Genomic DNA, 23,559 nt, shown 5'->3' with positions numbered 1-23,559 from the left:
GGTTTTATCCATGGTGACAGTAGCATTGCTCTTGTCGGCTGAGAGGATGTCATCCCTCTTTTTCAATTTTGCGAGTTCAAAGCGCTCATCTTTGCTGATGTTACTAGTGGGTTTCTTAGCATTGGAAGTGGAGAAGGATGGCAAACTACTATTCCTTGATGTTTTGTTTGAGAAGAAACCTGATGGCTCTCTGGGACACTGTCTACAGGAAAGCCACCTACACAGATTCCTACCTGAAACCCGATTCCCACCACCACCCGGCACAGGGCCCACTGCATTTCTGACCAACACCACCTAGCCAGTGAACTGGAACATGTACACCAGGCCCTTAAGATGAATGGATATTCGGACTGCATTATCTGCAAAGCTGTCTCTCCAACCATGGAGAAACAACCCCTTGAGACACCGATCAAAACCATCACGTTACTATACATAGCAGGCGTTACCAAAAATATTTCCAAAATATTAAACAAACACAAGATCCAGGTCCGATTCAGTACAGTACACAAAATCCGTGATCTAATCCCATCTGTGAAGGATGTCATTCCTGACTTGCAATACCCTGGAGTCTACAAACTAAGTTGCATCTGCGGTGATTATTACATTGGGGAAACGAAACGTCATGTCTCTGACCGTGTCCGCGAGCACAAGTCAGATCTGAAACACGGCAGGACTAATTCCTCCACCGTTGCTGACTATTCTTATAACACTGTGGGCTCTCATGATATTGTTTTTTTCTGAGTCCAAGGTGTTCTGCAAACCGTCTGGCTACTATCAAAGATTTGTTCATGAAGCCATCCAGATATATAAACATAGACATAACTTCAACCGAGAAGATGGATACAAATTGAGCAATCATTGGAAGGATGTTATTAACCAGGTAAAAACTTTAGCTGCTTTATAGTTTGCCTTCATATCCGCATCTCCAGTTTCTTACTCCCAGCCCTGCTCATTCCCATCACTTGGAAATTTGCCGTGCATGTCGAGCTTGCTGCACGCCACCTCTCCTCCCCCCACCCTCTCTATCCCTGCTCCTCAGGTTATTTACCGTGCATGTCGAGCTTGCAGCACGCTACTTCTTTCCCCCCCACCCTCTTTATCCTTAGCTTCTCCCCCCTCCCTCATCTATATAACCCCTTGTTATCAGCAGCTCTTTTGCCTACTTCAGCAATTGTTTATTGCTGTGGTTGTCCCGCCTGATGACGGATGCTTGTGTTGCGTCCGAAACGTCGTGATTTAATTCATTTCATACTTTATACCTACGTGACTTTCCCGAAAGAACCAAAGAGTATGGATCCTTGCAGTCACGAAAACTTCAAATCTAGAATGCCAATTCGTTCCTAGTTCAGCACACCAGTGTGTTGGAGAGTAAACCCACAACATGTATAATTTGCGTACAACTTTTTGCCAGTAATTACAACTAGCATCATCAGGTTGTCCACCTGATGGCTGTCCGCCTGATGGCTAATAATAATAATGATGGATGAACGTGCTAATTTAGCCCAAGCTAATTCAGCAAACACACTTGACAAACCCTAACATGGTTGTATACCCCCTATCAGTGTTTGTGACACTTTTCCTGACGTACAGAAAGGCTTCAAACAATAGACTGGTTGGCCTGTGTGTTGACAAAATTAGCAAAGGGGTCCAACGTTTGTACACCTTAAGATGTGTCCTTTAAAACAATGAGCACGCACACACAGTTGCACGTGACTAGATATACGTGGCAGTGAAGTGCACCGATTATGGTTGAGTTCATTTATGTTAAAGCATTACATATGGTTGTAATTTTTATCGTTTGGGACATTGGCGGTGATAATGGGGATAATGACAGCGCAATTTTGCCATTTCACCGTGTTTGTGCATTCATGGCCTTAACCCTGTGGTTCAAGAGAGTTTGTGGTACTTTATCTAAACGGGTGGTAAACCAATGACACGCATAGTCCAAGGGACACGTAGTTATTGTTTCCAATGCGGTGATGTGGTCAGAGCAGTCGTCTGGCAATGAGAAATCACAGGTTCAAATCTTGCTTGAGGCACACTCGGCCCATGAGCCCTCCCCTGAGTCGAGTACCATTCTAACGCGTGCGTGATAACGTCAACCCCTGACGATGCCCACAGTAGCGCGTGGCGAAAGTTTAAAATAAAATGCTACATTTTCAGCCCGGGCAAACCACTCTTGGAATCAAATGAGTACCACTTAGTGGAAAGTTAGCAGTGTGTGTCCCGTGGATATACTGAGCTCCAGCACGGAACTGTGAAATGTATTGACTGGCTTAGACAATTTTGCTTTTGACCTGGAGACACATGGGGTCAGATTATTTTATTAATGAAACGGCCGAAAGATCGCTGTGGTGATTTGTCCCGTTGGTGCTAATAATGGCATTGATACACATTTGTGCTAAACATCAGATAAAAATCAGCATTTGTCAAGATGAGAATCCTGCCCTTTCATTGTATTCCATGTAAGAGAAAAATATTGTATCAGCCTCCACTCACCATCTCTACCGTCACAGTTAAGATTAATTCACAAATAAAAAAAAGCGTAGCCATTCATATTTACAAACCGTATTCAAATGGACAATTTAATTAATATTGTTATAGAAACGATTAGATTTTTTTTAAGCTTGCTTAATTTATTTGCATTTACCATCAATATTTCATTCGGGCTTTTCCCAGTTCTGCTTTTGTAAACATGCATATGTTAGTTTCATGTAAGTTATTTTCTTTTATAAGGAATGTGACATAAAATATACCATTCAATTCCTGAATTGTATTGAACGTGTGATATTTGCTTCTGCTCTCTTTTTTAAACAGTCAAACAATGCTATGATCCACCTCTCATGCACCTGAACTGATCTCGACTCCACAGTGGCCGTCTTCTCGAGCGGATTCCTTCTTTGGATGCCATTTTGTAACCAGCCGTGTCCATTGACCATCATCCATTTCTCATCCCTTGCAGCTCACCGACGCTTCTAAACATTCAATATGAGACCTCTGCATTGTGTTCATTTGTACTCCAAAAACAATTATTCACTTAGAAAAATTCACAAAAGTCAACCCATAATCTCAGATCACACCCACCCTTTGAGCCACCCATCATGCACACCACAATTGGATTGCAATTCACGTTTTCCGAGAATGCGTAACCGGCACACAGGACAAACACACGCAGGCAGCTGTGAAATTAGCTGCCAGGCACTTGCAGCGATAAATCATCCTCCGAACCTTCCCCCTCCACGTATTACACTCGAATTTACGGTAGGGGCTGTCCGCTATCTTTATCGACTTACAACGCGGTTATGGGTAGTGCAAAGGCTGGATGCGTGTTGCCTTATCACAGAACGTCCCCCATGATTGCTGTGGCGATGGAGTGACTTAAGGGGTCGGGGGGTTCTGGCAAGTGTACCGCTGTGGCCTGTTGTCTCTTATTTTTCTCAATTATTCGATGCCTCACTGGACTCTGTGCCACCACTTACAACTCGGTTAAACTTTGTGCTGATCCTAACACTAATGTGTTTTCAGCAACAACACCTTATCGGCACTTGTTAATGATGCGAGTCGGCAGTACAGCAAGTGGTGTTGGTGATAACGTTGATATAACTCCCAAACATGCTTACCTCAGGCGTGATCAAGAGGTGATAATAGAGCAAGTTGGTTTCCAATAACCCAGCCGTGTGGACCTTTGCGTGGGATGTATTTATTTGTGCAGCTCGGTTTTAGGAGTCGCATCGTAGAGGATTTTCCAAACAACCCAATACAGGACCCCCCTGAAAAATAGCATTGAAAATCATTGAGGCTTTTCTGGATTAATATGACATTTTATCGAAATACATGTACAAAATCAAGCCATACCTGGTGAAATAAATTATATTGTCAAACAGCTGCCAGACGAATATTTGTGTTTCTAGGCAAGGAATACAGACCCTTGTCTGTTTACGCACAAATACGCCCCTAAGCATGTAGCGCACTGCAAAATTGCATTGTCTCATCATCGCACGCGTTGTATCGTTGCATGCGTTTTATCATTTTATGTCCACGGAACCTCACCAATTAGTACACCAAAATTACCTCACTCAGGATGGTCTCGTTATAAAAATGGAACTCATTATTATCAACTTAAAGTGCGACCATGAACGGAACAAAATGAAGGTAATAAGCAACAAGTGTTTCCAGCAGCGCACTCTCAACAACGCCCGAGCCATGACTAGCATCGTCATTGCATGGCACGTCATGTAGAAAGGCTATATGGAGTTACCTTTAGCCATGCGAGAGTTCATTGATATTTACAAGGGAGAAGCTGGCTATCCCATGGAAGTGTGTAATTTCCAAAACTGGCTTAGGACCACTAGTGACGATGGGCTCTGCTCCAAGTTTGTTACAAAGTCAAAGTAACTCCCTGCTCCAAGTTTGTTGGAGCAAGGAGTTACTTTGACTTTGCATGGTTAGACAGGAGAGCATTCAACCGGGTGGTGCCTTGGTTAGATTACTCATCTCGCAATTAGAAGGATTTAGGTACGAATATGGTCAGGGATCGATTGATTTTATCATCCGCCTGGGTTTGATAAAATAAGCAAAACTTTGTGAGAAGTCAATCAGGGATGCCTTACAGGGAGAATCGTCTCTGCCAAAGCAGTGTGGAATTTCAACCCAAGCCTCAATTACCCAGTGCAGATGCTTGTTTTTTTAGATGGGAGTGAACAACTAATATAGAGGAACTAATATGGAGGAACAATTCAGGGCCACTAGATCTTACACAATGTATTTCTAGTAAACAGAGCAATGTGAGTGTTTAACTTTCAGTTTAAAATCAAACGCTGCTCTTGGAATCATGTACATGACAACTTGAGTTTGCGCGCAGCTTGTTGTGGTCAATAGTGTCGCACAGCTGTTTATATTTTAGTCTCAATTGAGTTTATATAGGAGGATAACCATCGGTGGCGTAATAGTTTGTGCACTGCAATTTGAACCCGATTACTTGAGTTCATTTCACAGGCACAGCTAACATCAGTGGAGAGTTTATTCTGAACCGGTTATATCCGCCCCTCTTTACCATAACGAACTGACCAGCATGGTGAAGTATGGTCAAACAACCTCGATGATAAAAAGGCATACGGAGGCTTTCACCCAGCAATAGATTGACAAAAGGCTGCATATTTTATATGTTAATGTTATTATGTCAAACGAAAAAAACTTCAAGGGGGTGTCTTATTCCCACCGTGAAAATGTGGATTTTCCATCAATGGGCTCAGGGCCACCAGTGGCGATTAGCATGATCCCATAGTCCTCTGGTGCAGAGAGACGCTTTGAGTGGATTTATCCTCGTATTGTTATACGCTATTCGCTGTGACCGAGAGCTTGACTCAAAATCGAAAGGTTACAAGTTAAAATTCCGCTCTGGGTCCATTTCTTTACGCGAAGTCAAGCGGTGACATCTCCGTGGAGGCTCGCTTCTACCGGAGGAATGCTGAGAATTTCCACCACCGGGTTCAAGGCCACGGATGGATATGACCAAGGTCACGTTGCTCTGTAGATTTGTGTTAGTTTAGCTCTTCAGTGTAAACCCGCCAAATCACCTAAGTGGCTGTGCTTGGATGGTAAGCACCATGTATAAAAATACAGGTGTGAGAGGCGTTGCAGACAGTAGAGGGCAGTGCAGCAAAATCCAATGTTGCTAAAACTAACCTATTTTTATTCAACTAAACTTTTATTTTTACCAGGTAAGGCCCACTGAGCTATAAGGTAGGGTTTTTTTTTTTCAAAAGCGTCCTGGTCACAGATCATAGCTCTAAACGCATGTTTCTCAATGTGGAGGGAAAAACCGGACGACCCAGATACAAACCAACGCGACAATAGGGAGAACATACAAACTCCAACTATTCAGGCGGGATTGAACCCACGACCCCTGCATAACTGTCCAGGTAGTTAACATCTCGCCGCCGTGGCGTCCCACAGCGGTGAGATGTTACGTACGGTCAAATATCCCTCATGGCCCGCAAAGCATGGAAAGGCACTCATCCAGCAGTGAATTGACAAAACAAATTACACCTGTACATAGACCTGAATATAGATGAGTTCTGTAAATCTGACTTCTGTAAATGTGACTGCTTAGCAACGCAAACGAGACCTTCGTTTAATTGTGGAGCGACAGTCACTGGGGTTCATTGACTGTGACCTTTTGCAACAATGAAAGCCCTCGCAACATTTGATCGATGGCTGCTGGGGCAAAGAGCAAAGTTTAACTTCGCGTGTTGGCATGTGGCTAACTGCTGGAATGCGGAAAGCGGGTCTCAGTGGCCTGACATCCATTAAAGGGATGCCCGCTCCCATCCCTTGCCTGCCTTCTTGCTGTCTACACCCTGCAGCACACACAAGCCACGCAGTGAAGGTAATGGATGTCATTACGTTTATTTCTCAAGGCAATGTGACAATTACTCAAAGTTAAGAGACCGTGATTGCCACCGTTGTGAGGTTGACTTCCGCAAATGCGATGTAATGTGGATTTATATTTCTTTTAAATGTGAATATCTATGTTTTATGGTGAGGCATTTAGTGATAATTCTTTATATTAGTCTATGGGGTCTCTCTGGGAGTCTATCATTTACAATGCAACGCAATGTGGATGTATACAATATCTAAGTCTAAATATAACTATATTTTAACAGGTAACGCCCACTGAGCTATGTAGCTTTTTTCAGATGTGACATGGCCACAAATTATAGCTCAACGAAGTGGTTTATCATGTGGAAATATATTGCAGCCAAATACTCTAAACGCATGTTTCTAAATTTGAAGGTAAATATCGGATCTCCAGACACTGTAAAGAAGCAGTGGGAATATTTATTGTGTATAAAATAAGCAGTTATAGGCTGAGAAACAGAGTAAAGGTAAAATTTTGATTTAAAGCTTTCGTGACTGCAGTAATTCATATTCTTAGCTCTTTCTTTACCGAAAGAGCTAAGAATATAAAAGTAAAGGTATTGAGCTTAGACTTGAATAGAGGCACTCAAAGGCGTGGTTGGCTGGGCGAAGGGTCCCTCACACAAAGTGGACAGCAGAATAAAGTAAGTATTTTTTTTAAACACGCTTGAATGAAATGTACCGTACGAGTAAAGGCAGAACTCCACGACTCCTGGAAGTGGCCCCGAAGCTTGCCATAACGTAAGGGACTGTGGTGATTTACAGCCAACGTGAGTTGAGCGTGGACAATTAAACCCAAGCCGAAACATAAGATATAAAAAAGATTGCTTAAAAATATATTATTTTAATGATAGAATATAGTATTGTCATCAGTATTACATATGTATACCAAGTTTGCAGTCGATACGACATTGGGAAGTGGGGTAAAATTTAGTTACAAGATTTGAGGATCCGACAACAGACAGAGTGGAGGATACAACAGACAGAATGAGTTAAATAAAAGCGTATAACAATAATGAGTTACCTAATCTGTATGATTATTGATTATATGGGGGAATGAGAACAATATTTTCAGCAACACCTCTTCATGACATAATTCGTATGTCATATATTAACACTATATTTCAATCTACAAATAAAAAAGTCCAACAGGTTTGATCAAAATGAGTACCACTTTTGCGAGATCGACTGCCATGGCAGGAATGTGGAATTTGTACGGCTGCCTCTTTGCCGCTAGTAGAGATGATCACTGCCACATGCTCGTTCGGGCGGGGAGAGACGTTTGTGCACTTGCTTGGATGCCTGCAGACCTGGACATGTGGCATTAATGTGGAAATAATCGTTTGACATCAAAGTCTAGATTTTTTTTACTGCTTTCATTCGCATACGTTTAAAGCATTTGCAGCTCTTAGAATTTCAGTTGGTTCAGTTTTAAATTTTGATTTAAAGCTTTCGTGACTGCAGTAATTCATATTCTTAGTTTTTTCGGTAAAGTCACGTTGAAGGGAAACAACAAAATAATAAAATATATATAAAACAATAAAAAAATTCTCACGACGTTTCGACCATAACTCAAACGGTCGTCTTCAGGTGTGTTGGTTTGCATAAATGTATTTTCAAACGGTGCATTTATTATTTATAAAAAATAAAAAAATGCACCGTTTAAAAATAAATTTTTTATAAAAAATAAAAAAATGCACCGTTTAAAAATAAATTTATGCAAACCAACACACCTGAAGACGACCGTTTGAGTTATGGTCGAAACGTCGTGATAATTTTTTATTGTTTTATATATATTTTATTAATTTGTTGTTTCCCTTCAACGTGACTTTACCGAAAAAACTAAGATTATGGTTCAGTTTTAGTTGCAAAAAATGAAACGCACAATAAGCACAATAATAAAATACACTAGTCTGTTTTTAGGAAAAGCCTCACAGAATCTCAAGACTCTTTTTTGAGAAGGATCACACGTGGGGCAGTTTGACCAATGCATTTTTAAACAGTGTTCATGTCAAATTTTTAATTTATAGCTTTCGTGACTGCAGGGATTCATATTCTTGGTTCTTTCGGTAAAGTCACGTAGAAGGGAAACAATAAAATAATAAAAATATAAAACAATTGTTGTTTTATATTCTATCCATGAGACAAAATAATGAAAATATAAAACAATTGTTGTTTTATATTTTTATTATTTTATTGTTTCCCTTCTACGTGGCTTTACCGAAAGAACCAAGAATATAGTGTTCATGTCATCGACTAAATTTTACTTTCTTATAATGGAAGTCAGTCTATCCATGAGACAAGTACTGTCGATTTCCCACAGAGCGTTGATAATTTTATCGACCCTGTCGGGATGATTATTAACTATATCACCAAGTCAATGCCTGGATAAATAAAATAGTATACGTGCATAGAAAGTCTTGACGTTTTTTAACAATGATATTGCCATTTTCTTAAAAATGTGATGGCTTCAGACCTATCTGATAAAATATAATAAATAACTTTACCAGATTAGAATGCACAAATAAATGAGTGAATATCAGGGTTTACTTTTTGTTTTATATTCAAGAGGTGGAGTGATCGAGTGTTTAAAATCAATGCATATCTGATGCACTGCTGTCTTCCTGCTCAAATGGGCAATGGTACGCTACTCGTTTTTGTTGGAGACCCTGAGCCAGTGGTTAAAATACCACATGAGAATGGCAGGAGACAGTCTATCCAAATGACCTCAACTGCACTGCTGCCTGTTAATGTAATAATTACAGTATACTAATGTCTGTGAGTTGTGTGTAACCCTGTGGTCAGATTGCTTAACTTGCAAATTCAATTTTCCGAGTTAAAATTTCAGTTGTTGGTTCACTCGGCCCATAATTCCTTAACGGTCGACAAAATAGTTGTAATTTTGTAAAAATTCAAGATAGAAACTTTAAACTAATGCCACAGCCATTTTTTATAGGACTAAACGGACTTTTTTATTTGACTTGGAGCATATTTAAGACTTAGTTTTCGAGCATAATGTTTATAACATAAGTCTATTACATTTTCTTGGTTCTTTCGGTAAAGTCACGTAGAAGGGAAATAATTAAATAAAAAATACAACATTATAAAATAAAATGTAATAATATATATTTTTAAATCTATTACATTTCTTTTATCATTTAGCTTAAGGTCTGTTTTATATCATTACCATCTATTTACAATGCCCTTGGATATGAAATGTTCACTTTGACAGATGATTGTGGTAAAAGTGATAAGCAAAGGCAAATTACAAAACGCTATTCAGTAGTTGCTAAAAAATGTATGATGCAAAAACAAAATACTGTAGTAGGTGTCGCATTAATACACTGGTCCCTATCATGGGAATGTGGAATGTCCACTCATGGATCAGAGCAACCAAATGAGATGAGGACTGCCCTGTGCTTGTTGAAGAAATACACTTAGATTTGATTAAAATATGTATACAACAACAATCATGTAATTAGAAATATGTATTCTGGAAAACCGTAGTGAATCTTCAGAATAATTTTCAAGAGGGTCCTATACGTGATGTTCACTTGATTCCATATTAAATGAAGATCATGGGGTTTTGTTGTTACCTTGGGTTACACAGAAATCGTTTGGTGGTGTTTCTGTAAAAAAAAATGTTGACAGACCTCAAATGGATGCATTTTAAGTTGGCGATTCTATCACTACAAATACTTGATTTGGTGTTATGCTATTGGCATTCATCAGTAGGCCATAGTTGGTGCACTGGTATGTTAGTTTTGGTGCTGAAGGTAATGGAATAAAAGTGGAATAATAGGCCTCACTGATAAATTTGGTTTGCAAAAGTGAGCTTCGCATCTGATAGCCCTGGGCCAGCATCGTGAATTCCACATTCATATGGTTGTGAACAATTCATCCATAAGACAACTGCTGATGATTTAAAATAAAGTTACGCACGTTTTCCTCCACTTCTGTCCACTCAGCAGTGTGAATGGGTACCAACGCACTCAGTCGAGCAGCAGGTCGTGCGTGGTGGAGCAAATTGTGGGTATTCCAACTCTTTTTTAGAACTTTAGCTGCCTTATAATTGTACAGCCATTTCCATTTCTGCCAGTGGCTGTATGTACTCGCTCTCGAGGAGTGCACCACCGCGACCCCCGAACCCCCTGAGCATAACAAAAGGCGGCTTAACTTAGCCCCTCCCCCTCCCCACCCACGTCACTTCCTGGCTCCTCCCCCCTTTAACCTGTATATAATCTCGGGTGTCTCAGAGCTCTTCACTTGATGCAGCTATTTTGCTGTGACTGTTCCACCTGAAGACGGAATCTTGTGTTGCCTCTGAAACGTCGTGATTTAATTTAGTTGTTTTCATTTATTTTATTTTACCTACGTGACTTTACCGAAAAAAAACCAAAGAGTTTAAAGAGTATTCCAACTCTTCGGTGAACGTCTGGCCAGTGTGAAATAGTCGGCCAGATACTCTTGAGGGCTCCCTCTAGTGGAGGCTCTTCTGCCAGCAGTGACGTAACGATTTTTTTTATGTTTTGTATTTACGTGTATGCTGTGTTTTCCAAGATAAATATTTTGGAGATGTTATTGTTGCAGATTCTAATCTGAAGGCCACACACTCTGCAAAAACCAAAGCAACTATGAACAAAATTTGCTCAGGTATGAAAATTCCGTTGTGCACTAAACACTGCAAACACTGTCTCTCCCTGACAGTTAAATGCAATTGTTTAGCAAATTTGCTGAAGAGTGCTGGTCCTTAATTTTTCTTATACTGTATTTATCCTGAGCCACTAATTCACTGATCAGTCCCAAAGACCAATACTATATCAACCGTGCGTCAACCATCCACCACATCCAGTAACATCACCCCAATCACCACACCAACACGACCAACCAACAATACAGTACATCACCACCATCACCTTCAACTAAATTGACAATACCCCACTGATTTATCATGATCCAATTTCTTCAAAGCAATTGATATAGGACAACTTTTCTTATCCGTCGTCATATGGGGGTGAAGGGGGGGGGCGACAATAATCGCCAATCCTATTATTTGCGGGGTCATTCGCGATTTTACTCCACTTATCCGTGAGAATAAATCACAGATAATTTGCTAATAAGAGGAAAAATGGATCTTGCATATACTATATATAAAACCGCTTTCGCACACTCTCAAAGCTCCAGAAGGTAAAGGGAGTCGTATGTAATAGGGCTGGGGATAAAAGTAGTTATTGTGAAAATGGTAGTGACATATCTTACGGAAAAAGCTGAGTGTTAAGTATCGAACAAGTTAGTTGGCAAGATGAGCTTACAGTATTGGTATTGTTTTAAAGCTTTCGTGACTGCAGGGATTTATATTTTTGGTTCTTTCGGTAAAGTCACGTAGAAGGGAAATAATAAAATAAAACAAAAAATATCACGACGTTTCCATTGCAACACAAGCAATCATTATCCCTTCACCTGATGAAGGCCACTTGTGTTGTGGCCGAAACGTCGTGATTTTTGTTATTTCATTTTTTAACCTACGTGACTTTACCGAATAGAACCAAAGAGTAAGTATTGGTATTGTTGGGATATTTGCTTTGAAATAAAATGTTGTCTTCTCTTTGATGTATCCCTATTATTTTTCGATAATAATTATTTATAAACGGATCACCCTGGAGAGGGGAGGGCTTAAAATATTTCTCATGGAATAATTTCCAGAGCCCCTCCCAACTGGCTGACATTATACCTCGCGTTATTAATATCGCTCCCCCCCCCCCCCCCCCATAGCGCATATGAACTACGCTATACAATCCGCGCGTCCCGCTTAAGCGCGCTATTAATTCCGCGCCGGCGAACGCGCCCCGCATGCGCAGTAGGCGCGTCCCCTTGAATGACGGCGGTTCCCGTCTGGTCGCGCAGCTCCGCTCCTTCTCCTCGTCCTCGTCTCCACCTGCTCCTCCGCCCCGGTCAACATGTCCTCGCCGGCGGTGGTGCCGGCGCTGCGCAAGGCAACAGCCACGGTGAGGCTTCTCGAGGGTGCGAAACGGCGTGCCCTCTGACGTGGCGCCGGCGTGCGTCGGCGGGGGCTGTGGGTGTCCTCTGCCGCAGCCGGCGCGACGTGGCCGGGGGAGGGATCCGGGAGAGGCCGAGGCTCCGCGTCGGGGTTAGGCCGCTTACGGATAAACGCGTGGTAGTTAACGCTTTTGATGCGGCCTTTCTGCCAGCACGGTTCTGACGATTCTTTAAACGAGTATAGGTCAACGTACAAACGCTCATTGGTTGTCAGAGTCAATGCGGTCAGTCATGTTTACAGTGTTCGTAAAATAAGGAAGTCTAAAGCGTTTATCTCGTGTGGCCATTCACACTCCCGCCGTGGGAATGTAGAATTTCCACGAACGACTGAGGCTGCATGCCGGAGATTGTCGTCTTGCCACGCTGGTTTGAGCAGGGAGATACTGACTTTTGTTGACGGGAATATGTTGACCCGGTGGAGCGGAAAGCTTACGAGTTAATTTCGTTTGGGAGTTACTTCGCCAATCGTATTTCGGGTTCGCTAAAATTCCTACCAATTTGTCTGGACATCAAAAGTGGTTGTCCAATGGTCAGGCTCGCTATTGTCACGGGACTTGGGCATTGCCACCAATGGCTTGGGGCTGCAAATATGAGCTGAGCATCGCCTCTGCTTATTTGAGCAATACAACACTTTGACAGGATGTTGCTTGCTGTGGCCCATCTGTGTGGACCATTAACGTTTGCCTCCGTGTGTGTGTGGTGCATTGTCTCCATGTACTCTGGTTTCCTTCCACCTACCACTCATGGATGCAGTTGGCCAAACGTCCCCATGCAGGACTCTCTTGAAAAAGTGTCTGGAGACTCGTGAGGTTTTATTTGACTTTGTAAATAATGGTATTTAATATAATCTAATTTGGGTGGTTCTGTTCTTTATACGTTCCACTTACCACGAGAAGGTTGTGAATTAAAATTTCAGTTCACGGTCAACTTTACCTATCAAAATCAGCAGTCACGAAAGTTTTAAGTCAATCTATTCATGGTCGTCAAAATCACCACCTCTTTAGATGAGTATTTTTTTTTTCTATGCAAGACTGTTCCCCCACCAAAGAAACGTGAAATGTCCACCGCTGGTTCAGGACTGCCAACGAAGTCTGCTGACCACGGGTCATATGGGCATGAAAACAGAAGGATACTTTGACCTTTATACTGCATGTTTTTTTCAGTCGTCTATGATATCTTAAAGTGCAGATACGTAAAGTGCAAAGTAGGCATTAACTGCTTCAGTTGCAATTCACAATATAGGATGAAGGAATTAAGTGACTTGCCAACGAAAGCTCCTGTATACAACCTGAAATATTTTTGTCCAGTTATATAAGACTGTAGAAAATGGAAACACTACATAAATAATCAATGTACTTGATTTACTGGAATTAATCCAATAAAGCATTATGAGTTTAAGTACCAACTACTTTTATTCTGGCTGAGTTGCTGTGGGCACAAGACATAAATGCAATGTGAAAGGTCACAAGTTAAATTTCGGGATCAGGGGTCGATTAATTGTATTCCATTTTGTGATACGTGAACAGGCTAGTCCTGTAGGTATACTGATCCCTGTCATAGGAACGTGGGATATCCACGACTGGGATGGGTCTGTCAAATAAGATTAGTGCCACAATAGTGCATGTTTAAGTTGGGGACCTTAAATTGGATAACATCACTGTTAAATTTAACTGGCTTCCATACTCAAATGTGGAGAGCAGAGCTTATTTTCTCAGCTGCACTGAGCCTATAGTGGAAATTCCACATTCATAGCAGGAGCAAGTGTGTCATTAACATAGCCATTGTTGATTTCCTGACAAATGGTATAGTTTCATCATGTGAGGAGGAGGAGGATGTTGTTAAAGCTGAGTTGACCTTGACTGGGATTTGAACTTACGAGCTCATGAAAGGGAACCTTGCTCAACCAAATGAGCTAAGTCCCAGTCTTACAAATCAATTAGAATACGTTAATCACTCAAGCACAACAGTCTGGCCAGATCCATTGTTTAAGACTTACGACCATAGAGGCATTGGCTAAAAGTGCTCTCGTCAGTTTTTCTGAGCTGGCGTTTTTCCTGAACTGGCAACCTCAGCTAGTCAGACTAATAGGGGAGAGCTTTGGTCTGGCAAGCCCAAATGTCTTGCTAGCTGAAATACTAATTAAAATCGGTATATATTGTGTTATTTTTTATATTGTATTTACATTTTTAGTCATCCATTTGTTTTATATTCTCCTACCTTGTGCGGCTTAATACAAAATCTGGCTAGACAGGATCTGTCTAGCCAGTGTTTTACTGTAACTGTATGCTACAAAAATGTCCTGAAATGCATTCAAGTCAAAGTTAGTGTCGCTCGAGTGTCATAGGAGTATTGGCAGTGCTCATCTCTATTGGCAGCCCTAAGCCAGTGGTGTCAATTCCACATTAAGCAATTTCTGTTGTGCCACAATGTAGGTAGAAATTTAATCTACCCTGAATGGATGATGGACTGAGCAGACCAGTTACCAGCATTTGAACTAACAATTTTCTCATTGAGAGTTAAGTGCTCAACCCTTAGCTCCACCCTGCCCAAGTTTGAAATATAGTTTTGATTGTGCAAATATGAAACATACGGGCTCCAACAAAGGCACGTTTTAGATGCTTGGTGCCTGTGATGTGCTTGTTTGCATTTAATGTGAGTATTGCAGGTGTGTCTGGTTGCCCGTGTGTGTGTGTGCGCACGCCTCAGGGACTTGCTTTAGCACAAACTGGAAGACCTTGTATTTTAATTTTTAAAAAACGGTGGCCACGTAGATGCACCTAGGATGTTACAGTTGCTCATACAATCTCTGGAGGATGCCTTATTTTGGATTTGAGCCTTGCGTGTGCTGGCTGAACCCAAATAAACTGTTCTTTTACGTACTCTTTGTTTTTTTTTGTAAAGTCACGTAGATAAAATACAATAAAATTAAAAAAAGAAAACAACTAAATCAAATCACGACGTTTCGGAGGCAACATAAGCTTCCGTCTTCAGGTGGAACAGTCGGCAAGATAGCTGCATCAAGTGGGGAACTCTGAGACCCTCGAGCTTATATACAGGTTAAGGTGGGGGGGGGGGAGGAGGAGCCAAGCAGGGAACAACAGCGAGGCTAAGTTAATCTGTCTTTTGTTATGTTGAGGGTTCGGAGGAAGCGGTGGTTCACTGCACGGGGGCAATGAAAAATGGTGAAAAATGGTAAAATAAGGCTGTGCGCTTATAAGGTAGCTGAAGTTTTGACTTGGTTTATGACATCTTTCCAGTGGTTGATTAATTTAAAACCATCCTCTCGGTTGAAGTTGTGTCTATGTTTGTATATCTGGATGGCTTCATGGACAAATCTTTGGTAATAACCGGGAGGTTTGCATAGTACCTTGGTATCGGAGAAAACAATGTCATGACAACCCGCTGTGTTGAGACAATGATCAGCCACAGCCGAAGAATTCGTTCTGCTGTGTTTCAAATGTGATTTGTGCTCGCGAATTCGGTCAGAAATATGTCGTTTCGTCTCCCCGATATAGCAGTCACCGCAGATACAACTCAATTTGTAAACACCGGGGTACTGTAAGTCAGGAATGACATCCTTTACGGATGGGATCAGAGATCTACTTGACTTTACCGAAAAAACCAAAGAGTATGAATCCTTGCAGTCACGAAAGCCTCAAATCTAGAATGTTCTTTTACGCTTACAAGTTTCTTTTAAAGCCTAAGCAATTCATATTGTGCAAGTATGGGACGTTCAAACGGTGTACTAGGAATTTGTCTTGGTTTTTTATTTGTCTTAGTTTGGCCTGTGGAGTTCGTGTTGGCCCATGGCTCTTAAACACGGCAGCCGTGAAAATATCTGTTTAATATGAAATTAATTGATATCCATTTGCGTTGTCCAATGTACAGTGTCTGTTCACCCCATTTTATGTCTATATAAATAACCTAATGGAAATACATATAATTTTGCTCATAATTTCTAAGTATAATAACCATTAGCACTCGGTAGCATATGGAATATTTTGAGGTGTTACCAAGTGGCTAAGTGGTCAGCAAACTTGCCACTGAACCAATTTGCAATGAGTTAATGGTTCAAATCCAATAATTGTTTTTTTACCCTCTAATCTGGCAACAAAATTGACACCTTTTTTTACAAGGAGTCATGTTTGCATTGACCACAATACCTGCGGTCGAAATACAAACAAAAAACATAACTCTGATAATGTATGCACTGTCCTTGAAATTGATTGGTCCACACCCGAGACAGCTTTCCTTAGAGCCTAGTCTTACATGGTGTTGGACCAGATGACGCCAAAATAAAAAAAAGTGTCAGTTTTGTTGCCAGATAAAAGGGTAAAAAAACAATTATCATATTTTGCTACTGGCAAAGGAGGTTCCAATGGTTCAAATCCAGTTCGTGCTACAGTTGCCCAGAACTGCTTTTTGCGTTTAGTTTGTTGTCTTTCCCCCACACCTCCGCTTAGCACGGTTGGCTACGTATGGTACGAAATAAGTTCAACATATATACATAATTTGTGACAGGTAATTAACAGATCTTGACTTAAAGTAGGAATTCATACTCTTTGGGTCTTTCGGTAAAGTCTACGTGACTTTATCGAAAGACCCAAAGAATAAGTAATTAACAGATTGTGCTGTCCTATGTTAAGTGGGCATTAAAGACTGTCATTGCATAGCAGAGTAAGCAAATCCAAAGTTTGGAGTACAACATAAAAAATAGTGTTATATGTGTAATGATTATAATCAGGAAGAGAAGATTGCGATGGGTAGGGCTCATGTGAAGTTTGGAGGAGGGCAGGTTACCAAGACAGGCATTGGAGTGGCATCCAGAGGTTGGTGACCAAGGAAAATATGTACAGCAATATGTTGACTGCACTAGTTGTGGAGCCTAACAAAAGCAAGGAAGCAATGGCAATGTGCTGCACCAACAGCATTGTCCGCATTTACGTCATTGTTCGCCTGAAACGCAGTAATTTCCTGCCGTTTAATTTTATTACCTTTCCACAGCAACCCAGAACACATACTTTACAAAAGTTAAACAATCTCAATGAGCTCTCCAATGGTTAACGTCGTCATATTGTTTTTAAAATACACTACATTTAATTGCCGATTCCGCACCATTTGGTGTATTGTCTGTGTGTGCGTTTCGTACGCGTGTGGGTATGAAGCTGTGTTTAGCTTTTTCATGCAGGCCACGAGCCCAGCCACTACTTGCCCAATCGGCTATTGTTTGGCTGGACAGGGGGAGATAATTTGGTGAGGCACAGGCTAGAACAGATGGACTGATCTGGTATGGGAGAGATTTAGCGATTAGTGAACTCACTGACAACTGGTAACAGTGGTCTCATGGTCAGCTTCTGGAGGAGGCTTGAGAAAGATGCCACTGGGCAGTGGGAGATAGCTCATATCAGTCACAACAAGAGGTGGAGCAGCAACCCTCACAGCAACGAGCAGAGCATCTGGTGGTTAAAACACAGCTGGTTGGCACTGGGGAGTGCAGGTGGTGCACCTGCCAGTTACTCTGGTATGTTAATTTACAACATCTGGACCCACACACATCGTAGGGAAACCTTCCAATATTGGCTTGACAAAGGGATAGAAATGATTATTGTACAGTATATAACATTTGGGACTGCCCTGTGAGTTCCTGGCAGCCACTCCACATGGCCGCAAAGTGCTCCTAGACTGGTAAGTGCTATGGTGACATCACCACAGTTTATTAGCAAATAAGGGTTGCTGCTGCTTTGTTCGCATGTTAGTGAGGACTGGCTTTGTAGTGGTTCATATACTGAATTTAAGTCTTAGTTACCTGGGTTAAGCTTGTGGCCATGTGCAACATTGTAGGCCTCCACTAAGTCAGATCAACGATAAATCAGTGTCTCACTATCTGGTGCAATGTGTGAAAATCAGCACTGGGGAGATAAAGGTGGATAATAGTGTATGTATGCTGAACTTTTTTTCGCACCATACGTAGCCAACTGTGCTAATCGAAGTGCATGGTGTTCAATATAGCAGACACTTGCACTTCACTGAAAGTGATTTACTGAGCAGGCTTGAGTGTGGGCAGATGCAATTGTATTACCACTACTATATTTATCATCTATTTTACTTACATAAGGTTGGCAAGTCTGCAAGCGTGCCTGCAATGCTCATCGGAAATTGCTGTGTCACTTAGGAAAACTTTGACTTGGAGAAAATTTTCAAAAGCACCACATACCAAAAAAATGCAATGTTCCGAGTACAAATAGTATGTACTAATGCCGTCGAAATAAAATGGTATATTAGAATCCAGTTGGCCGCACGGCTTAGTCTGGCTTAGTGCCAGGGCAGGGCACTAAGCCATGATGGATAGTGACAGAGGAGTCTTGGAAGATCGTGAGTGCCATGGAGTGGTGTTCCTACTCTTCTCTGAGCAACTATTTAACTTTTTTCTATGCTATTAATATTTTATTTTACCAAGTAAGGCCCACTCAGCTATATAGCTCTTTTTCAGAAGCTACCTGGCCACAAATTATTGCTCAATGAAGTGCCTTGTCACGTGCACAAACAATACGAGTGCATAATAAAGGAAAAAAATAAGCAAGTCGCTAAAAATAAATGAATATACGTAAAGTATAGAAGTAAAAATTGCACAAGTACATAAATTCCTGCAGATGTGTCAACACTAAATGCAAGATTGGGTAAGGGAGCAACAACAAGAACATGGGTAGCAGCACACATGAACTTAGAATCACAAGTTTACAAGTAAACTGATAACATATCCACTGGAATTTTTAATATATCATAGTTTCATACTTGCCATCTAGTGATATGCGCGTTACTTTTTGTGACGTCACGTATTTTGTGTTATTTGTTTTACTTAAGATCTTCTGTCTGGTTTGTCTGTGTGTGTGCGATTGTGATCGTGTGCACAGGTTATATTCCTACATGGACTGGGAGACACTGGGTAAGACTACGAGTCATACTGTGCGCACAACTGCTGTCCATGTTTCATCAGACTGGGCTTGATATTCCCTGCCAGGATCTACTTTATACAATGCAAGGGTATACAGACCGGAAGTGACAAGGTGGCTCAGGGGGTTATTTATGGCCATGTCACAGCATTGAGTTGATAATGCTGGGAGACCTGGGTTCGAATCTGGGTTTCAGCCGCTCGCGAATGATCTAGGTTCTGAGGCTTAGTGATATGATGATCTCAGCCTGGTCACCAGTGACTGCACAAAACACCCCATTGCATTAAATAGAAATATTCACTTTAAGTCGATATGCCGTAATTAGTGTTGGGTAGGAGAATTACACTGAGTGTGTTTTCCGAGTGGATTATTACCTCATGAAGCTCAAAGCAATTTGAGCAAACGTCAATGTTTATGTTAATGTCAGTGATCAATAATCTATAGCCACCAGTGAGGAGCTTTTTCTCAGAATGTGAGTAATACATTGACGGATATAAGTCATACATTTGTAAACGTGACAATATTGTCGGGAAGTGGAGGCTGATTGACAAAAGGGAATTTGCATAAAACTACTGCGTGGCCTACACCAAGAACAAATATTGATGATCGTACTGGCTGCAAAATTTAAATTTTTATATCTCCTTTTCCTTTCAAATCTCACTTCACAAGCTCGTGCAATTTTGACTTTGTGTAAGGTTGTCCTTTTTAACATGTAAGCTTTTGCGACCAATAAAAAAACCTGTTTTATTGAAGTTTATTCTTCACAGGGTGGCTTGGCAAAGAGCTGCTTAGCTCCCAGTGTCACCCCCCCTTGCTGCACACACAGCAGTTGTTTGGGGGCCACGCTACATGAAACCAATTTGTTGTGCTGCTTTAATGGGTGCGCTAGATCGCCAGGGCTATTGTTGGCATCTGTGTCATCTCCGTGTTTTTAATTTCAGGCACGGCTGGGCTGAAGCCATGGCAAGCATCCGCTCCCCACACATCAAGTACATCTGCCCCCATGCGTAAGTGTTGCTCCGAGTTGAGTATCAGGTGGATCGACGGGTTCAGAATGGCTGTGTCATAGACACGGAACTGACAACACTCATATCCTGGATTCATATCCCAGTTTAATTAGTTAATGACTGTAAGTGTAGTGAGTGTGATGGACTCAGCCCAATCATACAAGGACTACACAAATGTGATGTGGCTATTTGTGGCTATTGGGTGGTAGTATGGCAACTAGCTGTGCTGTCTGTGTATTTTGGGGTATTATAATCTTTAAATCTAGAATATTATCATCTTGTATACTTGGTTTTCCCCAGTTATCCCAGTTTCAAAATTCTAAAAGATGCTTGGTACTCATCAGACCTGGCTCTAGGTGTCTCCTGCATATTTCCCGCAGTTAAACACTCACTTGTGTGGCAAATAATTTTATAGTGACGACGAAGCAACGTGTGTAGGGAAAATTTTGAATTAAAACTTTGGTGACTGCAGGAATTCATGTTCTTGGTTCTTTCGGTAAAGTCACGTAGATAGAAAACAAAAAGCAAAAAAAAACCCCACAACGTTTCGCTTGCAACACAAGCGGTCTTCAATCAGGTGGAGAGAAAAGATGAAGACCACCGCTAGTGTTGCGATCGAAACGTCATGGGTTTGTTTGTTTATTTTGATTTTTGCTTTCTGTCTTCGCGACTTTACCAAAAGAACCGAGAATGTGTATAGGGAACTTGCAATTTGAGGAACGAGACGGGGCGTTTTAACATGCAATGTCAAGTGCAATGCACTCCAAGAGTATCATGTACAGAAATATCATGGCTTTATCAGTGTCATTCACTGCTTTCCCTGTCAGGCGACAGGTTTTTCTGTCATCTGTCTCACATTGACACTGCAAAGTGACCACATGCAAGTGCTGTTGCTAGCACCAATCTTCTATCAAATTAGCTGTGATTCTTTTTAATAATTATTCCTCCCCAATAAATATTTAATACCGTGTCTGCGTTGTCACAGTAATGCCTTTTCAGGGTGGCTGTGCATTTATAAGCTGCATTTTGGATGGGCCATTTGACAACTCATTAAAATATCTTGTCCATTACCATTTTGGGACATTTGTGTTGCCTAATTGGTTTAATATCGTTTGCGACAATTGGTCCGAGATTTAAATGTTACTATTATGATTCTTTTTACAGTGTGATGATAGTAATAATGAGACGGCTGGGTGCCTGGGCTCATAATGGCCTTGTCAGCCCCACTCGTCTTGCACCACAGTGATCTTGGGTTCTTATTTAGGTTCTATCAAACCGTATTGGCTTGGATGCTGAAATATAACACAGAAAAAAAGCTATTCAATTAATTTGGTTTCTCACATGTTTTGACCGCGTGCAGCTGTGAAGGCTGAAATTAGCATTGTATTGTACTATTGTGGTTAGCCTTTCTTTAAAGAACAGAAATCAGCACTCTGTATGGGCTGAGAGAGGGTTATTGAAGTAGTTTGGTGGTGTCACATGTGACATGATGGTTCAGAATAATGTTTGTTCACCTCATTACATAACTCCAATTGGGGCAATTCCAGCATATTTGATTATACATTTGCACATAACATGTAGCTTTGTAACCATAGACAAGGAATGCTTAAATAAATAAATATAATTTTTACTATTCACATAAAGTGATTTTTATAATGCGTCCCATAAAAAATTCACGATTTGGAGTTCCTGGATTTCTTGCCCAAAGAAATTCACGTTTTGCATAACAGAAATGGACAAGCATTTGGCATTTTATCAAAAGTGTGTGATGTTTGTAACCTGCATCCAAAACATTTAATTATACTTTGTAAAAAAAAGACCTGGCTGCACTCATAAATCGTATTTATGTACCATGTTTTAATATGTTAATGGTACTACCTGAAGACCACCATTATGGATGTAATGGTGTCTGAACCTAGAGTGTCATTTAAAATCCCAGACAAATTGTAATCACAGCTGGATTTTGCTTAATGTGCATTTAATATGGTATTTTAATGTGTACTATCCTTTATATAATTGTATTTTTTATGCAAAAATTTAAACCCGGTGCACTCGCACTATAACACGAGCTTTCTTGAGAATTTTGTGATGAAGGATGCAGTTTGAAAGAAAAAACATTAAATTCCATTACGAGAATTGACCCGAATTCCTGCACTTCTGATATATGATTTCATGGCAATGTGATATTCTGCATTTTCTTGATTTATAATTAATATTTCGCTTATACATGATATGTCTCGTGATTTCTTTGTGTTCATAATGCTACATCCATAACGCAAATTTGGATGCATACTACTCTCAATCGCCATCAGCCATAATACAGGGGGGTTTCAAAAAGATGGATCCGATTTGAAATTGCTATATCTCTGCAACCACGAACCACCCATGAATTAAACTCTTACCACTTGAATGGGCGGGGCATAGAGTTTAAAATAATTACTGCTAGATGCTTCTCCCAGCGCACAAACAGCCCCTAACCTCAGTCATTCGCAAGATGGTGACCCCACAACACAAGGTGTTTTGCGTTCTGCAGTTCAGCAAGACTGAATCCGTAATTGCGGTGCAGCGTGCGTTTCAACGGCGTTTTGGCATTGATCCGCCAATGTCAAAGAGCATTCGTCGTTGGTACCCACAATTTGAGGAAACAGGCTGTTTATGTAAGGGGAAGAGCACAGGGCAACCACGCACCCCAGAGGAAAACGTGAGAAGAGGCATTTGGGACGAATTCAAATATCGTCTCAATGTTGTCCATACAGTAGGTGGAGGTCATCATAGAGCATTTATAAAATGGTTAGTAAAACCTGATAACTCATTAAGCCGTTTGTAACTTTTTGTGTAATTGTAAACCATCGTAAAATATACTGCTTTGAAATTGGGTCCATCTTTTTAAAACACCCTGTATATCCACTATCAGATGAAGGTCTCGCTCAGCCATTACCACCTCTGAAATTTTTCAATCAAAGAGATTTACCTCACTGTTTTTGAAACCTCTAATTTAACTCTAAATATTTAACAAGTATGAGTGATCTTCTTTGGTTCTTTCGGTAAAGTCACGTAGAATGAGAATAAAATAATAAATTGATAAAATAAAATAACACAATAATATTCTCACGACGTTTCGGCCA

General features: G+C 40.9%; 1 protein-coding gene across 1 annotated transcript in view; it reads left to right on the top strand.

The window, feature by feature from the left end:
* Nucleotides 1-6,298: 6,298 nt before the first annotated feature.
* Nucleotides 6,299-23,559, top strand: part of LOC116941515 (acyl-protein thioesterase 1-like) — a 40,872-nt gene continuing 23,611 nt past the window's right edge. The window contains exons 1-5 of the mRNA XM_032952656.2: nucleotides 6,299-6,388; nucleotides 11,011-11,073; nucleotides 12,325-12,425; nucleotides 19,389-19,420; nucleotides 20,369-20,434. Of these exons, the coding sequence (XP_032808547.2) occupies nucleotides 11,055-11,073; nucleotides 12,325-12,425; nucleotides 19,389-19,420; nucleotides 20,369-20,434 (218 nt within the window). The 5' untranslated portion in view covers nucleotides 6,299-6,388; nucleotides 11,011-11,054. The remainder of the gene's footprint in view (nucleotides 6,389-11,010; nucleotides 11,074-12,324; nucleotides 12,426-19,388; nucleotides 19,421-20,368; nucleotides 20,435-23,559) is intronic.

The sequence above is a fragment of the Petromyzon marinus genome, chromosome 12, assembly GCF_048934315.1.
Source record: "Petromyzon marinus isolate PM22_M1 ecotype Great Lakes invasive population chromosome 12, UKy_Petmar_22M1.pri1.0, whole genome shotgun sequence".
NCBI lineage: Eukaryota > Metazoa > Chordata > Hyperoartia > Petromyzontiformes > Petromyzontidae > Petromyzon > Petromyzon marinus.
The sequence above is the reverse complement of the archived record's forward strand: the minus strand, read 5'-3'. Positions and strand labels throughout refer to the sequence as shown.